This window comes from Canis lupus, chromosome 24 (genome assembly GCF_048164855.1).
Source record: "Canis lupus baileyi chromosome 24, mCanLup2.hap1, whole genome shotgun sequence".
NCBI lineage: Eukaryota > Metazoa > Chordata > Mammalia > Carnivora > Canidae > Canis > Canis lupus.
In genome coordinates, this window is record NC_132861.1 from 32,662,543 (window position 1) to 32,683,726 (window position 21,184).

The 21,184-nt window shown below is 47.5% G+C and overlaps 1 protein-coding gene across 3 annotated transcripts in view; it reads right to left on the bottom strand.

Annotated features, from left to right (window-relative positions):
- Window positions 1–21,184, bottom strand: part of DPYSL2 (dihydropyrimidinase like 2) — a 138,200-nt gene that overhangs the window by 24,256 nt on the left and 92,760 nt on the right. For all 3 annotated transcript variants that reach the window (XM_072796202.1, XM_072796203.1, XM_072796204.1), the window contains exons 4-7: window positions 8,528–8,692; window positions 5,801–5,862; window positions 5,212–5,292; window positions 4,628–4,696 (exon numbers count right to left, since the gene is read on the bottom strand). In XM_072796202.1, the coding sequence (XP_072652303.1) occupies window positions 4,628–4,696; window positions 5,212–5,292; window positions 5,801–5,862; window positions 8,528–8,692 (377 nt within the window). The remainder of the gene's footprint in view (window positions 1–4,627; window positions 4,697–5,211; window positions 5,293–5,800; window positions 5,863–8,527; window positions 8,693–21,184) is intronic.

Below are 21,184 nucleotides of genomic sequence, written 5' to 3' on the forward strand. Positions count from 1 at the left end.
GCAATGGTCTCCAATATGGGAAACACGTGGCTGCACACAAACTGGTAGGGCCTTCAGCACCAGATGGGAGAGCTGCTCTAATTAATAGGATTCTTTAAACCTGATGCTTCAGTGAATAATATTCCAAAGAGCCCAAGTGATTACTATTAACTACCTGGCCAGGTAAGACTATGGAGACCAGGGGATATCCTACAGATGTATGTGTGTTTAGAATTGGCCCCAGGTGGAATTGTAGAAGGATGGATCTCCAAAAGCCTTTTGCTCCCTCTCAAATCCTGGCAAAAGCTGTGGCTTCCACTCAAGGCAAGGGGCTGGGTTTGACTCAGAATTTTTCTATCCTCCGTGCCCCACCCCCAAGGGTCCTCAGTGTAATGCCCGGTACAACAGCGGTTGCCCAAAAATGTTTACTGAACCAAAAAATTAACTTTATTTTGTTACTGGTTCAAGCTAGGCTGTGCCATGCAGAGCTGCTACTTTTCACAAGAAATAGCTGAGTTCCTAACTGAATTATCTTAGCTAACCGAGTTTCTATAGGACCCTGGCCAAGAGATGAAGTTCTGTAATTGCATTAACTGGTAATCTAATTTAATAAACGAAGACAACTTCATTCACGTTTGCCCTTTTGGGCATCAACTATGCGACTATGCGACAAGAGAGGTCTCAAAATTCAAAGGTAAACCAAATGGCTCTTGAAAAAAGCTCATTAAACATCCAAATGTTTTTAATTCCTGGAATAGCTGAAGCATCGGCCCTCCCGGCCCTCCCTCTTGGCCCTCCCTCTCCGTGACTCCAATTACAACAGCAGTGCCTCTGGCCTGGGGGAGCACAGAAGAGGGATGGCCTGAATCCCTGCAGTCACTTGAAAAGTCCCCATAGTGTGAAGCACGGAAAGGACTCCTCTAGAATCCTCACGGCTTCCCGGGGGCGCCAATGACTACCCAATTTATTGGCCCAACACAAATACTTCAGAAAGTGAACAGAAAACTATTAATAACTGCATGGGAGAAATGGGCGTGGACTGGGACTGTCCTGGGTGAACTGGAATGTGGAATCAGACTAATTAGAAGTAAATGGAGCGAATGTGCCAGTTCTATGGGGGGGGGGGGGGGCTGCCCCCGGCAGGACTGGCTTCCCAGGGCCCTCTCTGGATTCGCTCATCAGTCATAAGGCGAGTTCTGAGCCCTCTTCTGTCCCAGCGCACAAATGGGTGAGGGCACAGGCCTGACTACAAGGTTACCTCCTGGAAAGACAGGGTCCCTAATCCCCAATTCTCTGCGTTCCACCCAGAACCATAGAAGGATCCACATTTATCCTTCGGTGTGTACCTGCCCATGCCCCTTACACACAGTGAACAGATTTAAGTAAGACCAACTTAAAATATTATGAAATTAATATTACAGCTTAAAAATTAAAACATTTTGTCTCATTACAGAGCTATCAAGGATTTGGGGTTTATCACCTAGCCCTGCTGATTTTTAAGATCGGACACCCCCAAGATCCAGAGAGGAAAGCCACTTGTCCAGGAACATGCAACAGTGTTGGTAGAGTAGTGTCTGGATACTAGTGTCAGAACACACAACACTGTCCGTACAAACAACAGGGCGCCTGGCTGGCTCAGTCAGTTAAGCGTCTGCCTTCGGCTCAAGTCATGATCTCAGGGTCCTGAGATCAAGCCCCACATTGGGCTCCCTGCTCAGCAAGAAGCCTGCTTCTCCCTCTCCCCATGCTAGTTCTCTCACTGGCTCGCTCGCTTTGTCTCAAATAAATAAATAATATCTTTAAAAAAAAAAAATCCCAATACACAATAGTGCCTGTACACACACAGCGTTTATACACAACAGACCCTCTATGGCCCAGCCCCCTAACTGTATGCATACCCTAATTACAGCTCCCATTTGGCCCAGTTGGAAAGTTCCCTTCTCTGAGAAAGATTCTTCATGGCCATCACCCTCACCCAAAACACCAACTTTCTTCCAGAATGCCAGTCTTTCAGCCCAGAGCCCCTGTCACTTTCTACCCTCCCTAGTTACTTTCCACCGGTCTCTTCCTCTCCAACTCATCCTCAATCCCTTCCTCTTTCATCTGGCTGTCCCAACTGGGCCCAATCATCCATGTGCAGGGAACCATTGATGGGCAAGCTCAGGGGAAGTACCAAATATGGGGGCTGACGGAGAGCAGGTGCCTCTGAAGGAGTTAAGAAGCAGCTGACCCCGGAAAGCACCTAAAACAGCCTTTTGTGAGACAAGAGGACCCTCCCCAAAAGCCAAAAACTCCTCAAACTGGGGCACCCCAGGTCTGATGGCCCCAAAACAAGGTCTCATAATCCACCTCTGGGGACTCTGAACTTCTCCACGCAACCACGGCTATGAGAGACATCTCCTGGGTCGAACCGCGGAAGAATGGGCTTGACTTCTGTCGAACTCTCCTCCGATAGCTTTCGCCTGTTCTGTAAACGCAGGGCTTGCACTGTTTTCCAGTCCGCAGGGATCCACGGATGGAGAACAGACAGAAGGAGAGAGGAAAGCAAAGCCCCAGGGAGGCTCCTATAGGTTCAACAAGAGCATGGATCTCAGAGGTAGCCCTCCCCCGTGTAACAAGGTAACACACAGCACAAACAACTGGATGAGGGGGAGAGCAAACTTTCTAACTAAGTCTGGCCCTGGGTGTCATCACCTGCTTACAGGGGCCCATCGGGTATATGGGGAGCTGAGGCTCCCGCGGGCGTGTGTGTGCATGCACGCAGGTGTACACATGTCCATGCGTGCAAATGTGCACGTGTGAGCCTTATAATGTATGTATGTACGAGACTTCACACGTGTACACTTAAATACTAGTGTGTGCATGCATAGGTGTATACATATGCATGCATGCAAACGTGCAAGTGTAAGCCTTACAATCTACATGTGTATGGGATTGCACGTGTGTACACATAAATACTAGTGTGTGCATGCATAGGTATACACATGTGCATGCATGCAAACGTGCATGTGAGCATTACAATGTACACGTGTACAGGACTGCACATGTGTGCATGTATACACTCGGTGTGCATGTGTGAGCATTACAATATATGTGTATATGAGACTGCCGTATGCGCATGTATACATTCGTGTGTGCACATGCAGGTGTGCATGTGTGAGCATTACAATGTACGCATGTATGGGACTGCACATGTGTACACGTATTTACTCGTGACAGCAGGCAGCTATGACACAAGGGCCGAGAGATGCCACCTTCAACCTCCCTCACCTGTGCGCTGGCTCCGGCTCATCCCTGTGGCTTTCTAGTGTGCGTGGGCAGCTTGGATGGTGTGAAAGGAACTACAGCCCAAGGCCTGGACAGGGACCAGACAGCACTGAAAATGCCACAGCTTCTGTCCTTCAACTGACAACAGGAAAGTGTCTTCAGAGCCACAGATGGTACCTTCGGTACCCTGGTGTGTATGTGTCTGTGTGTGTCTGTGTGTGTGCACGTGCAGCTAGGACAGGACAAGGAAGTGCAAACCCTCAGTATGTGCAGGAAATTCCAAGTGCCTCCTGCTTCTTTTTCTGCCCTTTTTCTGACATTCTTTCTATTTCCAGCCTCATTTCTCCCCCGAAGTCAGAGGGAAAAGGCTGTGGATACCATGCCCTCCACCCCAACCTGGACAATCTATTTTCTTCTTAGGGGGAGCTGATGCTCCCTGCATCGTGGCTCCCAGAGTGAACACTTCCCAGAGCCGGGGGGAACCTCCCCATTTTAAAGTTCTGTGCTTTGGGGGCATGGGTCCGATTCATACTCTTCTCAAGCATCTCCCTCTACTTGTTTCCAGAAGGAAAAATCCTGTTAAGCCAACATCCAGTTCCTTGAGGATTTTATCTGCCCTTCTCTGTCACTTCTCTCCTTTAAGAAGAAAAGTCTGTTTGTTTCCATGAGATTCCCCCCAGCATTCTATTTGCTCAGGGCAGCCAGGTCGTCAAAAGTCTGACCTTGAGACTTTCATCAATGAGCCAATTTCCGAGAAGGTCACAAATTCTAATTTAGAAGAGCAGATTCTCCACCATCTAAGATGTGAGCACCTCCCTTCTGTCTTACAAGACTCAACATCCATGACCGTGACCCTCAACTTGTGCTCTGGATCTTAATTATCCCTCCCAGGTTTGAAAGATTGTCTGCTACTCTCTGCTGAAACCTGGCGCAGACTTTCCATGGAAAAACCTACAATTCCCCTTAAGCTTTTTAGTAATGTAAAAGAGCTTTCAGATCCCCATGACGATGTCTTGGTGGTGGTGAGATTTTGGAGGGCCCACACTGTGAACCATGAAACCCAAATTGCAGGATGCTAATAAAAAGCTGTTCATATCCACTCAAGGAAGGGCTTAAAGAATCAGACACACACACACACACACACACACACACACACACACACAAAGAATCAGACACAGAGAAGAATCTCCAGGCTCGGACTAGTATTTCACTTTGCCCACAGAGACACCCACGCATGTACGCATGTAACCTGTGACTTCTCAGAGGGCCCAAACTCAGATCCTGAGAAGCCCCAATCTCAACAGGCAAGAAGTGGGTTCTCTGTGGCTCTGGAAGCACCCAAGGGACACCGAGTCACACATTCCATTCAACAGATGTTCACCTCTTCAGGCCGGCTCAGCACATGACCCTCGGGTCCCGTGATGCCCAGATCCAGGATCCTCTGCTGTTCCTGCAAGGTTAAAGAAAGCGAGGCCGTCAGGGAGAGCTGGACTCCAGATGGCTCTGACTGCTAGAGATCTTTGATCCAAAAAGTTACTCGGACAAGACATAAAGACAGTCCTGCTGACCCCTCACAGCCCTCATCACAGGACCTCGTGAAGAGAAGGGATCGCTACCCTGTCCCCAGTCCTGCCTGAGCTTTCCCAAGTGTGTTCAGCTCTTCCCCTGGGATGCTGAAAGCCCACATGTGCCCTCCACCTCCGAGACAGCTGCATGACCACTGAGGGAAATGACTTCTCTGTGGAAAGGGAACAGTCTGTGTGTCCCGCAGGACACAGGGAGGCAGGCACGCTCATCACCAACACCCACGCTGCCGGTAAGACTGCTAGCACTGTGCCCCCAGATGGTGGCCCTGGGTCACCCTGCTTTTCCTCCTCACAGCTGAGCTACAGAATGCCTTCCCTTTCTCGAGCCCGCCTCATACCCCGCAGGTCATGAAGAAAACACAAGAGGAAAGCCCCGTACCTCTGCGATGATGTCACCATTTTCTGCGTGGACTTGGGCAATCGCACCGATATCCCGGATCACGCTCAATACTTCATAGATCTGAGAGGGCAGAGAGGAGACGGGGTGTCCATCTTCCTGTACACAAGCACAGCCACTTCCCTGCCGGCCACTGGGGTCAGAAATGCACCCTTGGCTGCTACTACTACAGCTATCTCCTTTGACATGACCCAAGGTCAAAGCTACTGGCCACACTTGGCAGAGCAGGAGCACTCAATAACCAAGAGAGGCAGCATAACCTAAAGGACACGGAGTAGGGGAGGCTCATGGAGGACAACTGGCCCTGCACCAGGCTTGCTGAGGTGGCTCTGAGCCAAAGAGGCAGCTTGGAGGCTGACTCCAGAGCCTGGGAGAACACCAGTCCTGGAGGGCCAGGGCACTGGGATCACACCCTCCCTAAAGGTTAAAGTCACCCAGGGGCCTCATCCATTAACCATTTCCCACGGAGCTAAGGGACATACATACACTGGAGGCAGCTTCCCAGACAAGAGCATTGGTCCCAAGGTACCAAATGCCAAGGCGCCTGTTCAGGAAAGCCACCTTTTCTTACCTGGGAATCCGTTAGCTGGAAGCGATCTTTGAAAGCCATGTACACAAGGAAGGAATTTACTCCTAGCAGAGAGACAAAATAGAGAGGCAGAGACCTGGCTTTAATAAACAAACCAAATAAACTGGAAAAAGAATACGAAAAGTATAATACCATGCATATATATATATATATATATATATATATATATATATATATACCATGTATATAGTGGGCGGTGGTGGGGGGAGCAGGAGAGAGACACAGAGACAGAGGTGGAGACAGAGAAATAAGGATAAAACAAATGGGCTGGAATACTAAGAATTAGTAAAAAAAAAAAATCTGTAAATAGGGACTCCCAGGTGGCTCAGCAGTTGAGCGTCTGCCTTTGGCTCAGGGCGTGATCCTGGAGTCTCAGGATCGAGTCCCGCGTCAGGCTTCCTGTGTGGAGCCTGCTTTTCCCTCTATGTCTCTGCCTCTCTCTCTGTCTCTCGTGAATAAATAAATAAAATTTTTTTTTTAAATCTGGGAATAGGGTGCAGAAGTTCTTCTTAATATCTTGACAGCTTGTCTCTTAAGTTTAAAACTATATCGAAATTCAGAGTTGCCCGTGTTGTACATCCAAATACACAGCCAGCAGTATTCACAGCAGCCAAAGGGCAGAAGTGTCCACTGACAGATGAATGGAGACACGAAATGTCATACAGCCATACAACAGAATATTATTCAGCCTTAAGCAGGAAGGAAATCCTGTCACATGGATGAACCCTGAGGACATTATGCTAATGTCACTAGAGGACAGATAAGGAGGATTCCATTAATAGGTCAAACTCAAAGAGACAAAAAGTAGAACGGGGGTTGACAGGGGCTGGGGGAGGAGGATTGGGGGGTTCATATTTAACGGGGATGGAGTTTCAGTTTGGAAAGATTCAAAGTTCTAGGGATGGCTGGTGTGATGGTTGCACAACAATGTGAATGTACTGGACATTTAAAAATGACTACGATGGTAAATTTTATGCTGTGCTGTATTTCACCACAATTTAAAAAACTAAAAAAGTAAAAACAAAAGTTGCCCTCAACTGTTGGGACTTTAAGAAGAACGTGAATTAGAAGATTCTGTGGATGCGGATCTATAATAAATGTCTTTTCTTTGGTAAACAGACTGCGCTTGAAGCTGACTTTTAAGAAACATTTTTAAGTAAGACAGGGTCCAACAAACTGATGTCGCAATTCTCCCCCTGGCATTTCAGAGTCCTCGTCACCCGAGACACCAGACCAAACATCCCTGCCCCACATCCATCACAATGGTAAACAACTGAGCGGACAATCTTCTAGTCCTGGAGCTTAATTCAAGCCACCTGGGGGTGCTGGATGCTGTCTGGGTTCAATGGCTCAGGACATCCCAGCCTTTCTCTTCTACCAGGCAACAGTTGCTATGGTAACTCTCCTAGCTGATTTGAAGTCGATTCATTTAAAATATGGAAAGTTAAACCCCCTCAAGCCTCAGTATTCTCTCAAAAGTAAGAAAGGTCAAGGGTAACCTATTTTCTTTTGGGTGGGACCTTCATACCAGGAGGAATCTCAGGATATTCTAGTCCAATACCCTCTAGTCCAATACCCAATACCAAAAAACAGAGATGTTTTTTTAATTGAGCCTCATAAAATTTAAGACTCTAGACTTTCATTTGGGGCATTTTCTGCTGTATCTATGGATATCTACCTACTGTACTCGGGCCTAGAGATTTCCCTCCTGCTATTGAATCACAGCTCATGGTACTTCTAAGCTTAGAAATCTCAGAAAATGAAAGCAACAGGAAGTCTCCCTGACAGTTAAGATCCAGGGAGATCAACATCTCACCCCAGGAGTCTAGTCTATAGCCAACCTCAAGAAGACCCCAGAAGATGATAGAACTTGGCAATACCACCTCAACTCCCAAGGATCCTGTGGACAAAAGGGTCCCAGAGGCACCTTGAGGTCATCTAGATTCCCCTAGACTCCCCGGGAATCTTCCAGGATGCAACCTCTGGAATCCTATTTCCTAAAATAGTCCTATAGAATAAGAAAGACCCAGGGCACCTGGGTGGCTCAGTTGATTGTCTGATTCTCAGTTTCGGCTCAGGTCATGATCTCAGGGTCATGAGATTGAGCCTTGCTTTAGGCTTTAAGCTCAGTGGGCAGTCTGGTTTAAATTCTCTCTCTCTCTCTCTCCCTCTGCTCCTATCTACCCCCCTACCTCCCTCTCTCCCTCTAAAATAAATAACTCTTAAAAAAAAAAAAAAAGGAAGAATAAAAGAAATAAAAAGGTATCTTTCATTGTCCCAGAGCCTCCTCATCCCCAAATCTATCCTGGTTCTTATGGGGTTGTAAAAAGAGCTTGCCCAAGTCCCCCACTCAGTGTCCCAGGCACCTACCTCCCCATGATCACCTAGAATCATCACTAGGATAGGCATTCTTGGCCTCAAGTCTCCAACCTAGCTGGGTGCAGATCCCTCAAACCAGTAAGCTGTGAGTAGTTGTTACTTAAGAACTGGTCCCTGTGGTATAGCTCAGGTTCTCATGTCAATGAAAGCTTCTGTTGCTGCCCCGGGTTTGGTCACCTCCAATGGGCACCAGCTACAGCTCAACCCTTTCTCCTAGCAGGCACAGAGGTAAGGCATGCAAGGGATCTGCAAGTGCTATTCACAGACCTGCACCAGAGCTCATGCACCGAAATGGAAATATCCCCAGAGCTGTTGGTCAGCACAACCTACCGTGGTCCTTCACCAGGGCCTCCATCTCCTCTTGGATGCCCTTATGCCATTCAGTGATGTCCACGTGCAGAGAATAGTCACAGCAGGACTTGCTGTCAGCCCATTCCCTCCACTGGTCGAAGGCTGCCAGCAGGCTTGTCCCGGGCTCGGGCACGACATGGTCAACTAGAAAAGAAGAGACACCGGCAGTTATCAACAAGTCTCAAGGGCCATGGGTCACAGCTGTTTTCCCATTTCAACCTTGAGCAAGACTTCTTAGGTTCAAAATCGAGATGGTGATCTCTATAACCTGCTTCTAAGAATCCACTTAAACCAGCTGACTCCCCAAGAGGGAGAAAGCAGAAAGCAGAAACTTGGCATGGCCTGATTACTCCAGCGAAACCATGCATGAACTGCCCGGATCTGATCGCCCAGCTCAAAAGCCCTGAAAGCTCGTACCTCGGGCACATTTCCTGGACAATGAGTCCTTATGGACAATGGCAGTGTCGAATGGCCGGCCGGAGCTGCCAACCCTTTCTGTGTGCTGAGAGCTGCCAGTGAGACGCCCCTCACCAGACGGCAAGGAACTTGAAGATGCTGGACCACAGCCATGCAGACTGGGGCTCTGAAAGGTTCTAGGCATATCCAATCTCTCCTCACCGCTCATATTTCTGCCGCATAATACCACTTTGTCATTTAAGGGAGATCTTTCATCTTAAGAGTTCAAAGTGTCTTTTAAAACAGTGGTTATTGTTATATAGTTATTGAGTTAGCCTGAGATGGAGGGCAGGGGACTTTGGACTCCGGCTGACCTGAGTTGGTCTCCTGGCTCCACCACCTACCAGCAACATGCTCTTGGGTATGCTGCTTAATCTCCACTACCCTAAATTTCTCCAGTGGTTTAAAATGGGAATATTAGCTGCTACACACATTTCTCATGAGGATTAAATGAAACAGCATATCTATTGATCTTTTGTCATTCCCCTATTTAAATCTTTCAACAGTTTCCCCTTGCTCTTAAGATAAAGAATCAAGTCTCCAAGAAGATTCGGCCCAGCTTGGTCCTTGTCTACCTCTACATCACTCTGGATTACCTCCACCTTGCACTCTGCCCTCCAACCACATTAACTTCCAGTTCCTGCTCCCTTCTGCCACAGGGCCTTTGCAGACGTACTGTATCTCTAAGTCACAGAGCTCTTGCCCAGTAACCCTGATGATGAGAGGTGTACCAGAACAATTACCCCCAATCTTCTGCACAGAGACACTAAAATATGAAATGACTTGTCCGAGGTCAAACCAAACTTAGGAAGGCAGGGACGCCTGGGTGGCTTAGTGGTTGAGCATCTGCCTCTGGCTCAGGGTGTGATTCCAGGTCCCGGGATCAAGTCCCACATCAAGCTCCTTGCGTGGAGCCTGCTTCTTCCTCTGCCTGTGTCTCTGCCCCTCTCTCTCTCTCTCTCTCTCTCTCTCTCTCAGGGTGTGATTCCAGGTCCCGGGATCAAGTCCCACATCAAGCTCCTTGCGTGGAGCCTGCTTCTTCCTCTGCCTGTGTCTCTGCCCCTCTCTCTCTCTCTCTCTCTCTCTCTCTGTGTGTGTGTCTCTCATGAATAAATAAAATCTTAAAAAAAAAAAAAAAAAAAAACTTAGGCAAACAAAGATAAAACCCAGGACTCTAGACACCTAAAGCAATGAATCATTCTTCTAAATAAAACATTAGGTTTTCTAGACTGGGGTAAGCAATTCTCGGCTAAGAAAATGCCAGCCCCGGCAACGCTAGTGAGCTCGAATTTCTGAAATGGATCAAATCTTGCAGATGCTGCTGAACTGTAATAACTGAGCTTGGGGGGGAATCCCTGGATGGCTTAGCGGTTGGGCATCTGCCTTTGGCCCAGGGTGTGATCCTGGAGACCCGGGATTGAGTCCCACATCGGGCTCCCTGCACGGGAGCTTGCTTCTCTCTCTGCCTATGTCTCTGCCTCTCTCTGTGTGTGTCTCTCATGAATAAATAAATAAAATATTTAAAAAAAAAATAACTGAGCTTGGTTTTATAGGTCTCAAAAATGTGGACAACAAAGCTGAATTTTCTTTCAACGAAATGTACTTTCAAAAATAAGCAGTAGTATATGTGATTAAATGGGTACACGCACAGCTGGTATTGTAACACACATCATATTATCTAATGAAAGCAATGAGGATGCGCACTTGTAATGCAAGTCGGTTCCATCTGTAAAATGCTGACACAGAAACCTTGACAAAACAATTCTAATTTTCTTGTGTCCCCCCACACCAGAAGAAGAAGGGAGGCAGGTGGGGAGGAGGAGAAGAAAATATGATTTTGTGGCAATCATAATTTCGACAGACCCTCCCTGGTCACACTCCTGATTTCATCCTTCGTCCTGCCACACCAGCCTGCATATAAGCAGCCAGATGATCCTCTTAAATCTTTACCCAGATCCCATCACTCTGCTGATTAATCCTCCGATAGGTGTCCACTACCCTTAGGGTCAAATTCAAATCCCCTCCCTTGGGACACCTGGGTGGCTCAGTGATTGAGCATCTACCTTCAGCTCAGAGCGTGATCCTGGGGTCCTGGGATCAAGTTCCACACTGGGCTTCCAAAGGGAGCCTGCTTCTCCCTCGCCCTATGTCTCTCATGAATAAATAAATAAAATCTAAAAAAAAAAATAATAATAACCAAAAAAACAAATGCCCTCCCTGTTCCTACGGACCCAGTCTCATCTCACCAATGTACTCTCAGCCCCTAACCCTGCTCACCACCATCAGCCTCCAGCTGTTTTCACTCAGGGACCTGCCTGACTCCTCCCCACCTCTCTGGGCCTTTGTACCAGCAGTTCCCTCTCTGGAAACCCATTCCTCTGGCTCTTTACGTGGGCATCTCTGCCTCCTTGGATATACGCCACCATCCCAGAATCACATCCCCATCTGTGGTAATTTCTGCACCCACTCCCCTCATTTGCTATCTGACTCCCCCACTAGATGTGAACTCCCTCGGCGCAGGGATTGAGGGCCTGCAAGAGAGGAAGTGCTCAATAAATGTTTTCGATAAATGAGTCAATGCTCCCTTCCAGCTCACATTCCTCCCTGCAAGATCAGGTCAAGCGCAGAAGGAGGTGCTCTACTGGGAACATGACCAGATTTTTCTGCTCAACCTCAAGTATATGTGAGGTCGTCTGGTGCTAAGCTATTCAAACTTAAGTGTGTTTAAGAATTCTCTTGAGAGCTTACTAAAACACAGGTTCCTGGACATCATCCCCAGAATTTCAGATTCTGTAGGTCTGGGCTGGAACCTGAGAACTTGCATTTTTAATAATCTCTCTTGGAGCTGATATGTCTGCCTTAGACCACTCTGAACATCACTAATTGAGTGCATATCTCTTCCCATTTACTTCTCCTACCACCTGAATTCACGCTCATTCATGCCCATTTTACCAGGAGGGTCCCGTCTCACTACTCAACAGCATTCTCACTTGCAAAAAAACACCAGGTTCCCTGACTGTAATACAGTCAGGAAAATGGCCTCCCTCCATTTTCAAAAACAGCTCTTAGCCTTACGAACTCTGGAAAACTCAGGGCACAGGCAAAGCTGAGGACTCCAGGGAAATAAACATGTTTCCTCTAAGAACTAATGACACTCAGAAAAGTGTCCATGAAAAGCCTCCTCGTGTTTTCCCACAGTTCTCTTTCCATAGGAGCTGTCTCCTGGGAAGAGCCACTCCAGGGAACAGGGCAAAAAGTCATCCTCTCTTCCGGAGGAAAGAGAAATTCCCCCATTGAAGACACCAGCCTGCAAAGGATTTGCCCAGAACTCACAGGCCTTTAATCTGGTGATTTTCCTAAGCTACCTGCCCCTGCAAGAGCCTGGCTCTTGCCTTGTAGCTGACTTTTTCCCCTTGTTTAAGATGTGAGCAAAAGCTCATCAACCCAGCCTTCCAACCGGGCAGTAAAGTTAACGATCCAGGGGTTAAAAAGCTGGTTCTCAGGGCAGCTCTACCCTGCTGTATATACTCTTTGGGAACTCTATGCCTTCATGCATAAAACATAGGCACGAAACTACCCACCGTGCAGAGCTGCAGGAGGTTGAAGAAAGCATGTATGAAAGCACCTGGCAGAAAGAACGTCTGGCACACACTGAGTCTTCATTCCCCTGAGCTGAATGCTCAGAAACACACTGTGGTTCCAGTGGTAGGCCTGCGAATCTGGTTTAGGAGGGAGCCAAGAACATGCCCTGGGACGGTGGCCTGAATTGAGGCGTTACAGGCAGTACGCAGAAGTACTTACTCCTAGAAGACACCAGCTCTTTCCAAAGAGCTACTATTACTTCTCTCGAAACTGTCAAAAGACCCCAAATTTTATAAAGAGTTTTACTGAGATGTAATTCATACTACACAATGCGCCCATTTAAACTGGTACAATTCAACGGCTTCTAGGCCAGTCGGAGAGTTGCGCAACCATCACCACAATCTAATTGTGGAACATCACCCAAAAAAAGAAAGCCATACCCATCTACAATTCTTCCCCATTCCTTCCTAAGCCTGCTGCTCCCAGCCCTAAGGCAACCACTAATTTGCTTTTTTCTGCCTCTAGAGATTTGCCCAGTCTGGACATTTTGTGTAAATGGAATCATACAGTATGTGGTCTTTTGTGTCTGGCTTCCTTCACTCAGCATCTTGTCTTCAAGGTTCATCCACATTGGAGCCCACAACAGCCCTCCAATTCCTCTTTTATCGCCCCAAGCGCTTTCAGTACCCTATTTTTATATTTATAGGATATTGGCAAGGTGCTGGACACACAATAAACAAGCTGCTGCTTGAAAATTCAAACAAAGAACTCCTCTGGAGTTTGCAGGATTTAAAAGACCGTATTTTTTTTAACATTTTACTTGGAAGTGTAACTGTAGATTCACACACAGTTATAAGAAGTCCTCAGCCCCTCCACCCACTGTCCCCCAGGGGTAACACTTGCTTCACTTTAACACTTCACAACCAGGATGTCCACATGGACATAACCCAAAACCCCAAGCAGTTAGTGTTTCTGATCAGCTCTCAAGGGACCCAACGTTACTGAAAACACATAGAGATGTCAGAAAAGTCATCATCATGGTCCCTGTTCGGGAATTGAAGTGGCTGAGCAGGACTCACATCTCAAAAGTCTGCCAGTTAGATAAGCAGGTGGAGCAGGAAAAAGAGGGGGATAGCTCTGCTGGGCTCCCCTTTGGCCCCAGTCTCTCTGAAGCCTCACACACAGTTGCAGTTCTAGAAACTCCAATTAGTACACACACCACCCCACACTCCCAGTGGTATTTACTCTATCAGAATTGCCCATCTCCTGCCTCCCATTCCAGAATCATCACTGCCTCATTCTCTAGTCCCGTCACTTAGCTGTCCGTACGTCTGCCTCTCCCTTTCTTGTCCTAGATTAATCAGTGGGCTTGAATTAAAAGCAAACCATCAGGGAGATGACAACAGAAACCACCGCTGGCTCATCCATGAGGGCATCGAGCTGCCATCTACTCAGCAAAATGCCAGTGGCCTATTCAGCAGAGAATAGCTTTTGTTGGTAGAGAGATAAAAGCCCCTGTCCTGCCAGTTAGAATAACATGGTTTTGTTCTAGAAAAAAAAGCAGAAAAGGAAGAGAAAGCACCTGTCCTTAGGAACATAAGGGGTACCCAGAGGAGAGGTAGTAGAGGAAGGACCAGGGTCAGATGCCCTATGCCTGGTCAGTTCCACCTTTTCATCATGAGGTTTTCTTCAAGATACTCATCTTCTCTGGCCTTCAGATTCCTCCACCAGGAATTCAGGGATCCAGTGAGATGTAAATGAGATGACAGGGGAACTTCCTAGAAGGATGCCTGCCTCAGAGCTGTGCTCAACAAACACCAGCGGAAGGACAGTTATACTCCTTTGTAAGGAAAACTGCTACACATAAACCCCTTTGTGAAGTATCTCAGGTGCCTCTAAAGCACAAGCTTCTGGGGCAACCTACCTGCCTTGCACAAATATATCGCTTCTCTGGTAATACATAGAAGCATCTTCCCAAGAGCTGGAACTGCCTCGAATGTTTGTGCCTGATTTTTCTCATCTACAAACCAGTGCCAATAACACATCTCATAGCACTTTTGCTAGTGCCCAGTAAGATGGTATTAGTAAACAATGAAGTGCTATTCCAATGAGCACATCCTCTTCCCTGTACCCCCTAAAGCATCAAGCAGGAGGACTGGCATACAGAAGGTGCTTAATAAGCAGAGGAGAGACCAAACATCACACATGCCTCTGGCAAGAAAGGCCGTGGCCAACCCTAGGACTGGAGCACCAAGGAACCTCTTTCTCCAAGAGGCCCAGCCATGGGGCTCTGGGATGGAACACTCCAATCCAGGGATCCCTAGCACTCTTGGAGCCTGCAGCTTTCCTGTCTGTCTGCCATGGTTGTTAAATCCCAGCCTTCCTGAATGCTGGCAAGGGGACCCACCACAGTAAACTACCTTTAACATAAGTCTAATTCACACATTTCAAAATGGGAGTAACAGTAAAAATAATCCTTATTGAATACTTCCTATGTCTGGTACAATTCCATGCATCTTTTGTGGATTATCTTGTTTAACCCTTACATTGGGCCAGCATGGGCCAGTTTTCAAGTGGAGAAGCTGAGGGCAGTGGGGTTAAGTAACCTGCTCGTATTACTTAGCATGCAGAGATACATACAGAAGGTCTGCAACATTCATACCGCGTGTGCCTTGGCAAGCAAGGCCCTTGGTAGAACTCTGGAAGGTGTGAATAATGTGGCCATAGCCAGTACAACTGTTGACAGGCAGAGGTGGAATGTGACCCCAGAGTCTGACTCCAGAACCTCTACTCTTAAGAGTGGGGAGGAATGGATCATTGAGAAGGGAAATGGAGCCTTATCCCTTTATTTTTTATAACTACAGCATGCAGTTCAATTAATTCAATAAAAAGAAAATGGTATAATTAGCCTAACAACCACAGGGTTATTAACTCATGCTCCCAAGTGCTTGACCTTAGAGACACCTGGGTAATCCCTTTCTCTTTGCCAAACTTTCTTTAATGTAACCTTTCTTTTAAAGCTGAACAAGTAAAAAAATAAAAAAATAAAATAAATAAATAAAGCTGAACAAGTATAGTCATACAAAGCAAGCTGAGCCAGGAGTAATTGTTCCGCATCCAGAGATCGCTGCTAGAATCATTAAGCCAGAATCTGGAGGGAATAAGGGCTGAAGCGAGATCCAGTAAAATGTATTTATAAAACAAGCAAACAACCTCTTATGTGATCTGATGACCAGCCAGCTTTGGAGGAAAACAAAGAGGTAGAAGATACAAACCATACCCTTAAAATGCTTAAAATCTAGTTTCGGGGGAAAAAAAAAAAGGCATTAAAGTGTGCACAGAGGAAGGGATTTTGCTCAATCCTCAGCCTACTGCACATCCCCACTCTTCCCTTCTCAACCAAGCTCTGCAAAGAGCTGAATGCTGTTGATGCCTCACCTTGTCACCTCCCATTCACTCGTGGCCAACTGCACCCTTGGCTCTAGTGTGCCGACACCCCCGAACCAGCTCTCATTTCTCCCCATCCCCTGGGGACCAGTACCACCCTCCAAGGACTTGGTGTGACTGCCCGCAGCTCCGGCTGCCCACACCCACCCCAGCTTCTGGACAGCCCACATGCTTCCCTCAGCTTCTCTCAACAACTGTCCCCTGGCCCCTCTTTTGCCCCAGTGTTTTCAATGCTGCTGTTCCCAGGAGCTCCGTCCGACATCCTTCAATTCCACTCACATGTCTGACATTTATTCAAAAGGTCCTGGGCCGGGGATCTGAACCACAGAACTGCAGGCCCTCCTCCAGCTGGCCTGCACAGGGCCCCTTATTTCTTGCTCTTGTTTCTTTTCTGGTCTCGTTGTCCCCAGCCATGTCCTCTCTCTCCTCCCTCCCGATCTCCGTCCTCCTCCTTCCTCTGCTTCCTGCTATCTTCCTCAGTGCATCTCAGGCTCAACATTCGATGGGTGATGGATCTGGGGTCTGGGACTCTCCTGGGTCTCAGGTGAATCCCAGGATGAGCAGCTAGAAGCAGGGGAGACCCGCAGGCACCAGCACCTGTTGGGGTTGGCTTCTGCACGTGATGGGAGCTGCCCATCTAGAAGCGGGGGGCGGGCACATGCAGTCCACACTTCCTGTCCACCCATTTCCCTTCCTGTGGCCTGTGCTCGCTGGAATGAGATCACACTCTTTCCAGGTTGCTGGAAGATTGACTCTGGGAGTCGAGGGCTCAGAGCTGGAGTCTGAGGATGGGAAAGGAGAAGTGGGGAGCAGGGCAGAGAAGGCCCAGCTTCTAAACCCAGTGTTATCTCGGACTCTGAAGACGATCCTAGAAAGACATCCTCAGCTCTCCTCCTTTTTCACAATAGAACACAGGCATGACCAGAGCTCCCCGCATTAGAGAAATATATCCACCCCTGTAGAAGTCTTTTCCAGGGGGACAATGGAACCGTGTCATAAGTTCATACCACTGTTTGCATTTATGTGATGGCAATGGTATCGACCTCACATGGGTACAGCTTTTCAGCGATTCACAAAGTGCTACCATATGCCTTACCTCATTGGATGCTTTAATAGGGAGGCAGATATATTTATGGTGCTGGTGGCACAGATGAACCATGGCTGTGAGACCTGCCTGCAGTCCTGCAGACACAAACTCACAGAGCCGGAGCCCAAACCTACCGTGTTTTACCGCCTTTACTAACCACCACCTTCCCAGGGTTTCTACAAAAACCATTCACCTCAACTCTTCAAACGTAGGCTTTTTTCTATCATCAAAAACATATGCAGGTTCACTTAAGTGTGCAGCTAATGACCTTAACCTAGTGGACAGAGGAGGAAATGGCCAATGTGAGCCGGTGACAGTCAACTTGGGGTGTCAGATAAAAAGCTTGTCAAAATGTCAGCACCTCGTAAAACCCTTTTCTTTGAGGCCTGGCATAGCCTGCACATGGCCCAGCGTGCACATGGCACACAAGATCAAAGGCCAGGCTAATGAAATCTATGTGTGGCGATGAAGGGTCATTTATAACGTGTAAATCCTTGAAGAGCGACAAACCACACAATGGGCAGATAGCCTCTCCCTGACTTAGCAGGAGCAGACATGGGGAGACTGGGAGAGTGTGAGAGCCCATCTGTAGGCAACATGGGCTCAACCTTCCCAGGAAGGGTCCATCAGAGTTGACCAGTGGACTTGGAGAGGGAGAGAAGAAAGTCACTTCACCAGGAACAGTTTACTTCAAATTCAGCCTCTGGGGTAGTACTTGGTAGTTTGCTCTAAATTCACTCAGAAAGGACATGCCATGGGGGAAGGTTCTATCAAACCATGAATGGTGAGAACAAATCTGCAGGAGCACCACTTAAACACCAGAAATGTTTAAAGTTGTCTCCGACTGTTGGTGGTGATCAACGATGCTCCTGAGTGCCCAGATGTCGGTCTTATTCTACCTGAAGAGGTATCCATGGCAAGAATCAGGTTCAGATCCAGGATACTTAGAAATCGTTTTGTCTTTTTACAGATGAGGAATCTGAGTCCCAGAGAAGTTTCAAGAGTTGCTAAAAGATACACGAGATGAGTAACACCAGAATTAATCTGAGGTCTGAAGCTAAAATCTGAACTGTGGCCTTCACTTTGTTCTTTTATAAAAGAAGAAAATAGTACCTAAACCCCACCATCCTAATAGTAACCAGAAACCTTTTTTGTATCATCTTCCAGATTGGTCTTGTAGATATATTTTATATGGGGGGTAATGACAGGGCATGATGCCTTTTTCCTTAATACCAACTCGTCCTACAATCTTCATAATACCATTATTCTAAGAGCTAGTTGGGGGGAATCTTCTAGAACTTTGTTAATCACGTCCCTCTATTGAACGTATAGACTGCTTCCAGTTTTCCCATGTTACTTAATGTTCTCAGGAGTGCAGCCATGCAAATCCTTCTCTCCTTTTCTTGGTGCTTTTCTCTGGAGAGGGCCCCAGAGCTGGGATAAACTATATGGTTCTTAACACAGATGACCATGTTGCGTTCCAAAAGTGTCACCCCTTCACACTGCCACCAGCAACACGCCAGGATGTCACCCCAGCCAGTGCTGGGGTTTTCATTTTATTTGCTTACTATTTAAGGGGGTAGGAAACAAAGATCTTTTCACTCTGCTAAGCCATCTTCTCTGTCTCAGATAAATGGCCATCTTCCAAGACCCAAATAGGGAACTGCGTAATCCGTGAGAGACCAGACCAACCAGCTGTACAAAGAAGTCACTGACGATTTAACAAGACCATGATTAAATGGCCATATCCACCATCTTAGCTCTGGTCCCCCCTCAACCCATCTCGCAGCTTTGTCTCGGGAGCCCAAAGATGACTCCCACTCAGGCTGCCTTGCCAAGCATCTGAGATGTAGGCAGAGCAGCAGCAGAGCTGGAGAGAACCCCAGCCTCCCCAAGGCCCCAGGTGCACAGAGAGGCTGCGCTTTGTCTCAGCTCCATGTATGTTCACAGAAAGACAGACACTCAAGAGGAAGTGCCATCCCCAAAGCACGATGATGAAATCATGGCCCAGGGAAAAGGCGAGGAGAGCCAAAGGTGAAAATCCCAGCCAAATTCATTAGAATGCAAAGCTTCAAACTTCAGGTCCACGGAGAATTTCTCCAAGAGATGTTGAAATCGTTGGCTAACAGCGGGAGGAGGGTTCTGTTTCCTGTAATTAGACAGGCATTCGGAGTCTGAAGAAAAGCCAGGTTTATGGCATCTCCTATCCTTGCACCGGTGGGAGAACCACAAAGTTGGCTACAGGCTAGCATTTTGATCCTGGGATTCCTCAGAGCATCATGAAGCCCCGGGGAGTGACTCGTCCCTACAGGGCTGCAGAGGCCCCTCAGGTGGCCGGCTCTCAGACCCCTGCTCAGACCACTGGGCCTCAGCACCACTGCCTGCAAAGCTGGGCTCTCACTCATGAAGGAAGTGTTAGAGAACCAGGAAACACAGTGCTGTGTGGGAACAGTCTCTGATGCTGTGAGTGTCCATGCCGAATGCGCCAGAAACAAGGTATGATGAAAACCCACAGGTGGGAGCGCCTGGGTGGCTCAGCTGGTTAAGCATCTGCTTTCAGCTAGGGTCATGATCCTAGGGTCCTGGGATCAAGCCCCAGGGGGACTCTTTGCTCAGTGGGGAGCCTGCTTCTCCCTCTCCCTCTGTCCCTCGCCCTGCTCATGCTTTCTCTCTCCCTCTCAAATAAATAAATAAAATCTTTGTTTAAAAAAAAAAAAAAGGAAAAGAAAAGAAAGAAAGAAAACCCACAGGCAGTGCAGCACTGCTGAAGTGCAGAGCTTGGCTCCACAGCTCAACTCTCTGGGGTTGAGGTCATGGCTCTGCCACTGACTAGGTTCTAGGACCTTAGGCAAGTAACTTAAACCACCTCCTCCATGCCTCAGTTTCCCCATCTGCAAAAGAGCAGCAACAGTGGCTACTTCCTAGGATAGGGGTTAAAAGCATGAACTCCATAGTTAGACTGCCTGAGCTGGCACCCCAGCTCTAGCATCCATCCACAAGCTAGATAACCTTAGCAACCATCTCCTTCTCTGGGCCTCAGTCTCCTTACCTGTAAAATGGAAATTGTAATAGTACCCACTCACAGGGTTGTTATGAAATAGTATTTATAAAGGGCTTAGGACAATGCTTACGCAGAAGGTTTTACATAAGTATTCATTAAATTAAAAGCAAAATAGGATTGTCTTGAGGACAAAAGGTTGCTTGAACCAGTTCCTGGCAAGAAGTTGGTCTTCCCTAAATGTTCCATTTTACTAAGAGGTATCACATGGTGGGGGGTGGGGAGGCAGTCAGGGCTTAGGTCATCTTAAGGGCAGAGAATCTAGGAGGTTGAGGACCTTCTCCCAAATGCTGCTTGTCGGCCAGGGAGCAGTGGAAGGGCTCGGCGAGGTGCGCTAAGGTAACAAACCCACGAGGAGTCCTATATATGGGAAGGGTCAGGATAAAGACCTTACTGGAAGGAGACCGGAGGCTCCTGGGCCACAAGAAAGGCATGGAACTTTGTCTTTTGCATAAAATGGAGTAAGACCAAGACAAGCAAAACAAATCTGTCCTGTTGACATAGCAAGTAGGCATTGGCTCTAAAATAAGAGACAGTAGGGGCACCTGCGTGGCTCAGTGGTTGAGTCTGCCTTTGGCTCAGGTGGTGATACGAGGGTCCTAGGATCGAGCCCCCCACATCAGGCTCCCCGCATGGAGTCTGCTTCTCCCTCTGCCTGTGTCTCTGCCTCTCTCTCTCTCTCTCTGTGTCTCTCATGAATAAATTAATAAAATCTTTATTAAAAATGAAATAAAATAAAATAAGAGACAGTAAATGCTAGTACAGGAAGAATCAAAGACCCTCTTTCAAGAAACATAAATGGAGACTTGTCACCTCCCAGAGAACATCCCTCCCCAACTCCTTTTAAGCCCTGGATACAGTGATGGAAATAATCTTCCTATCAAATGAAATGTATTAGGAATGAATAAATTCATCCCCCATTTTATTATGAGTCAAATGCAAGAAAAGTGACCCAATCAGGACAGGAAACACAAACCACTAACAGAGTCCATGCAATTCCAATCAT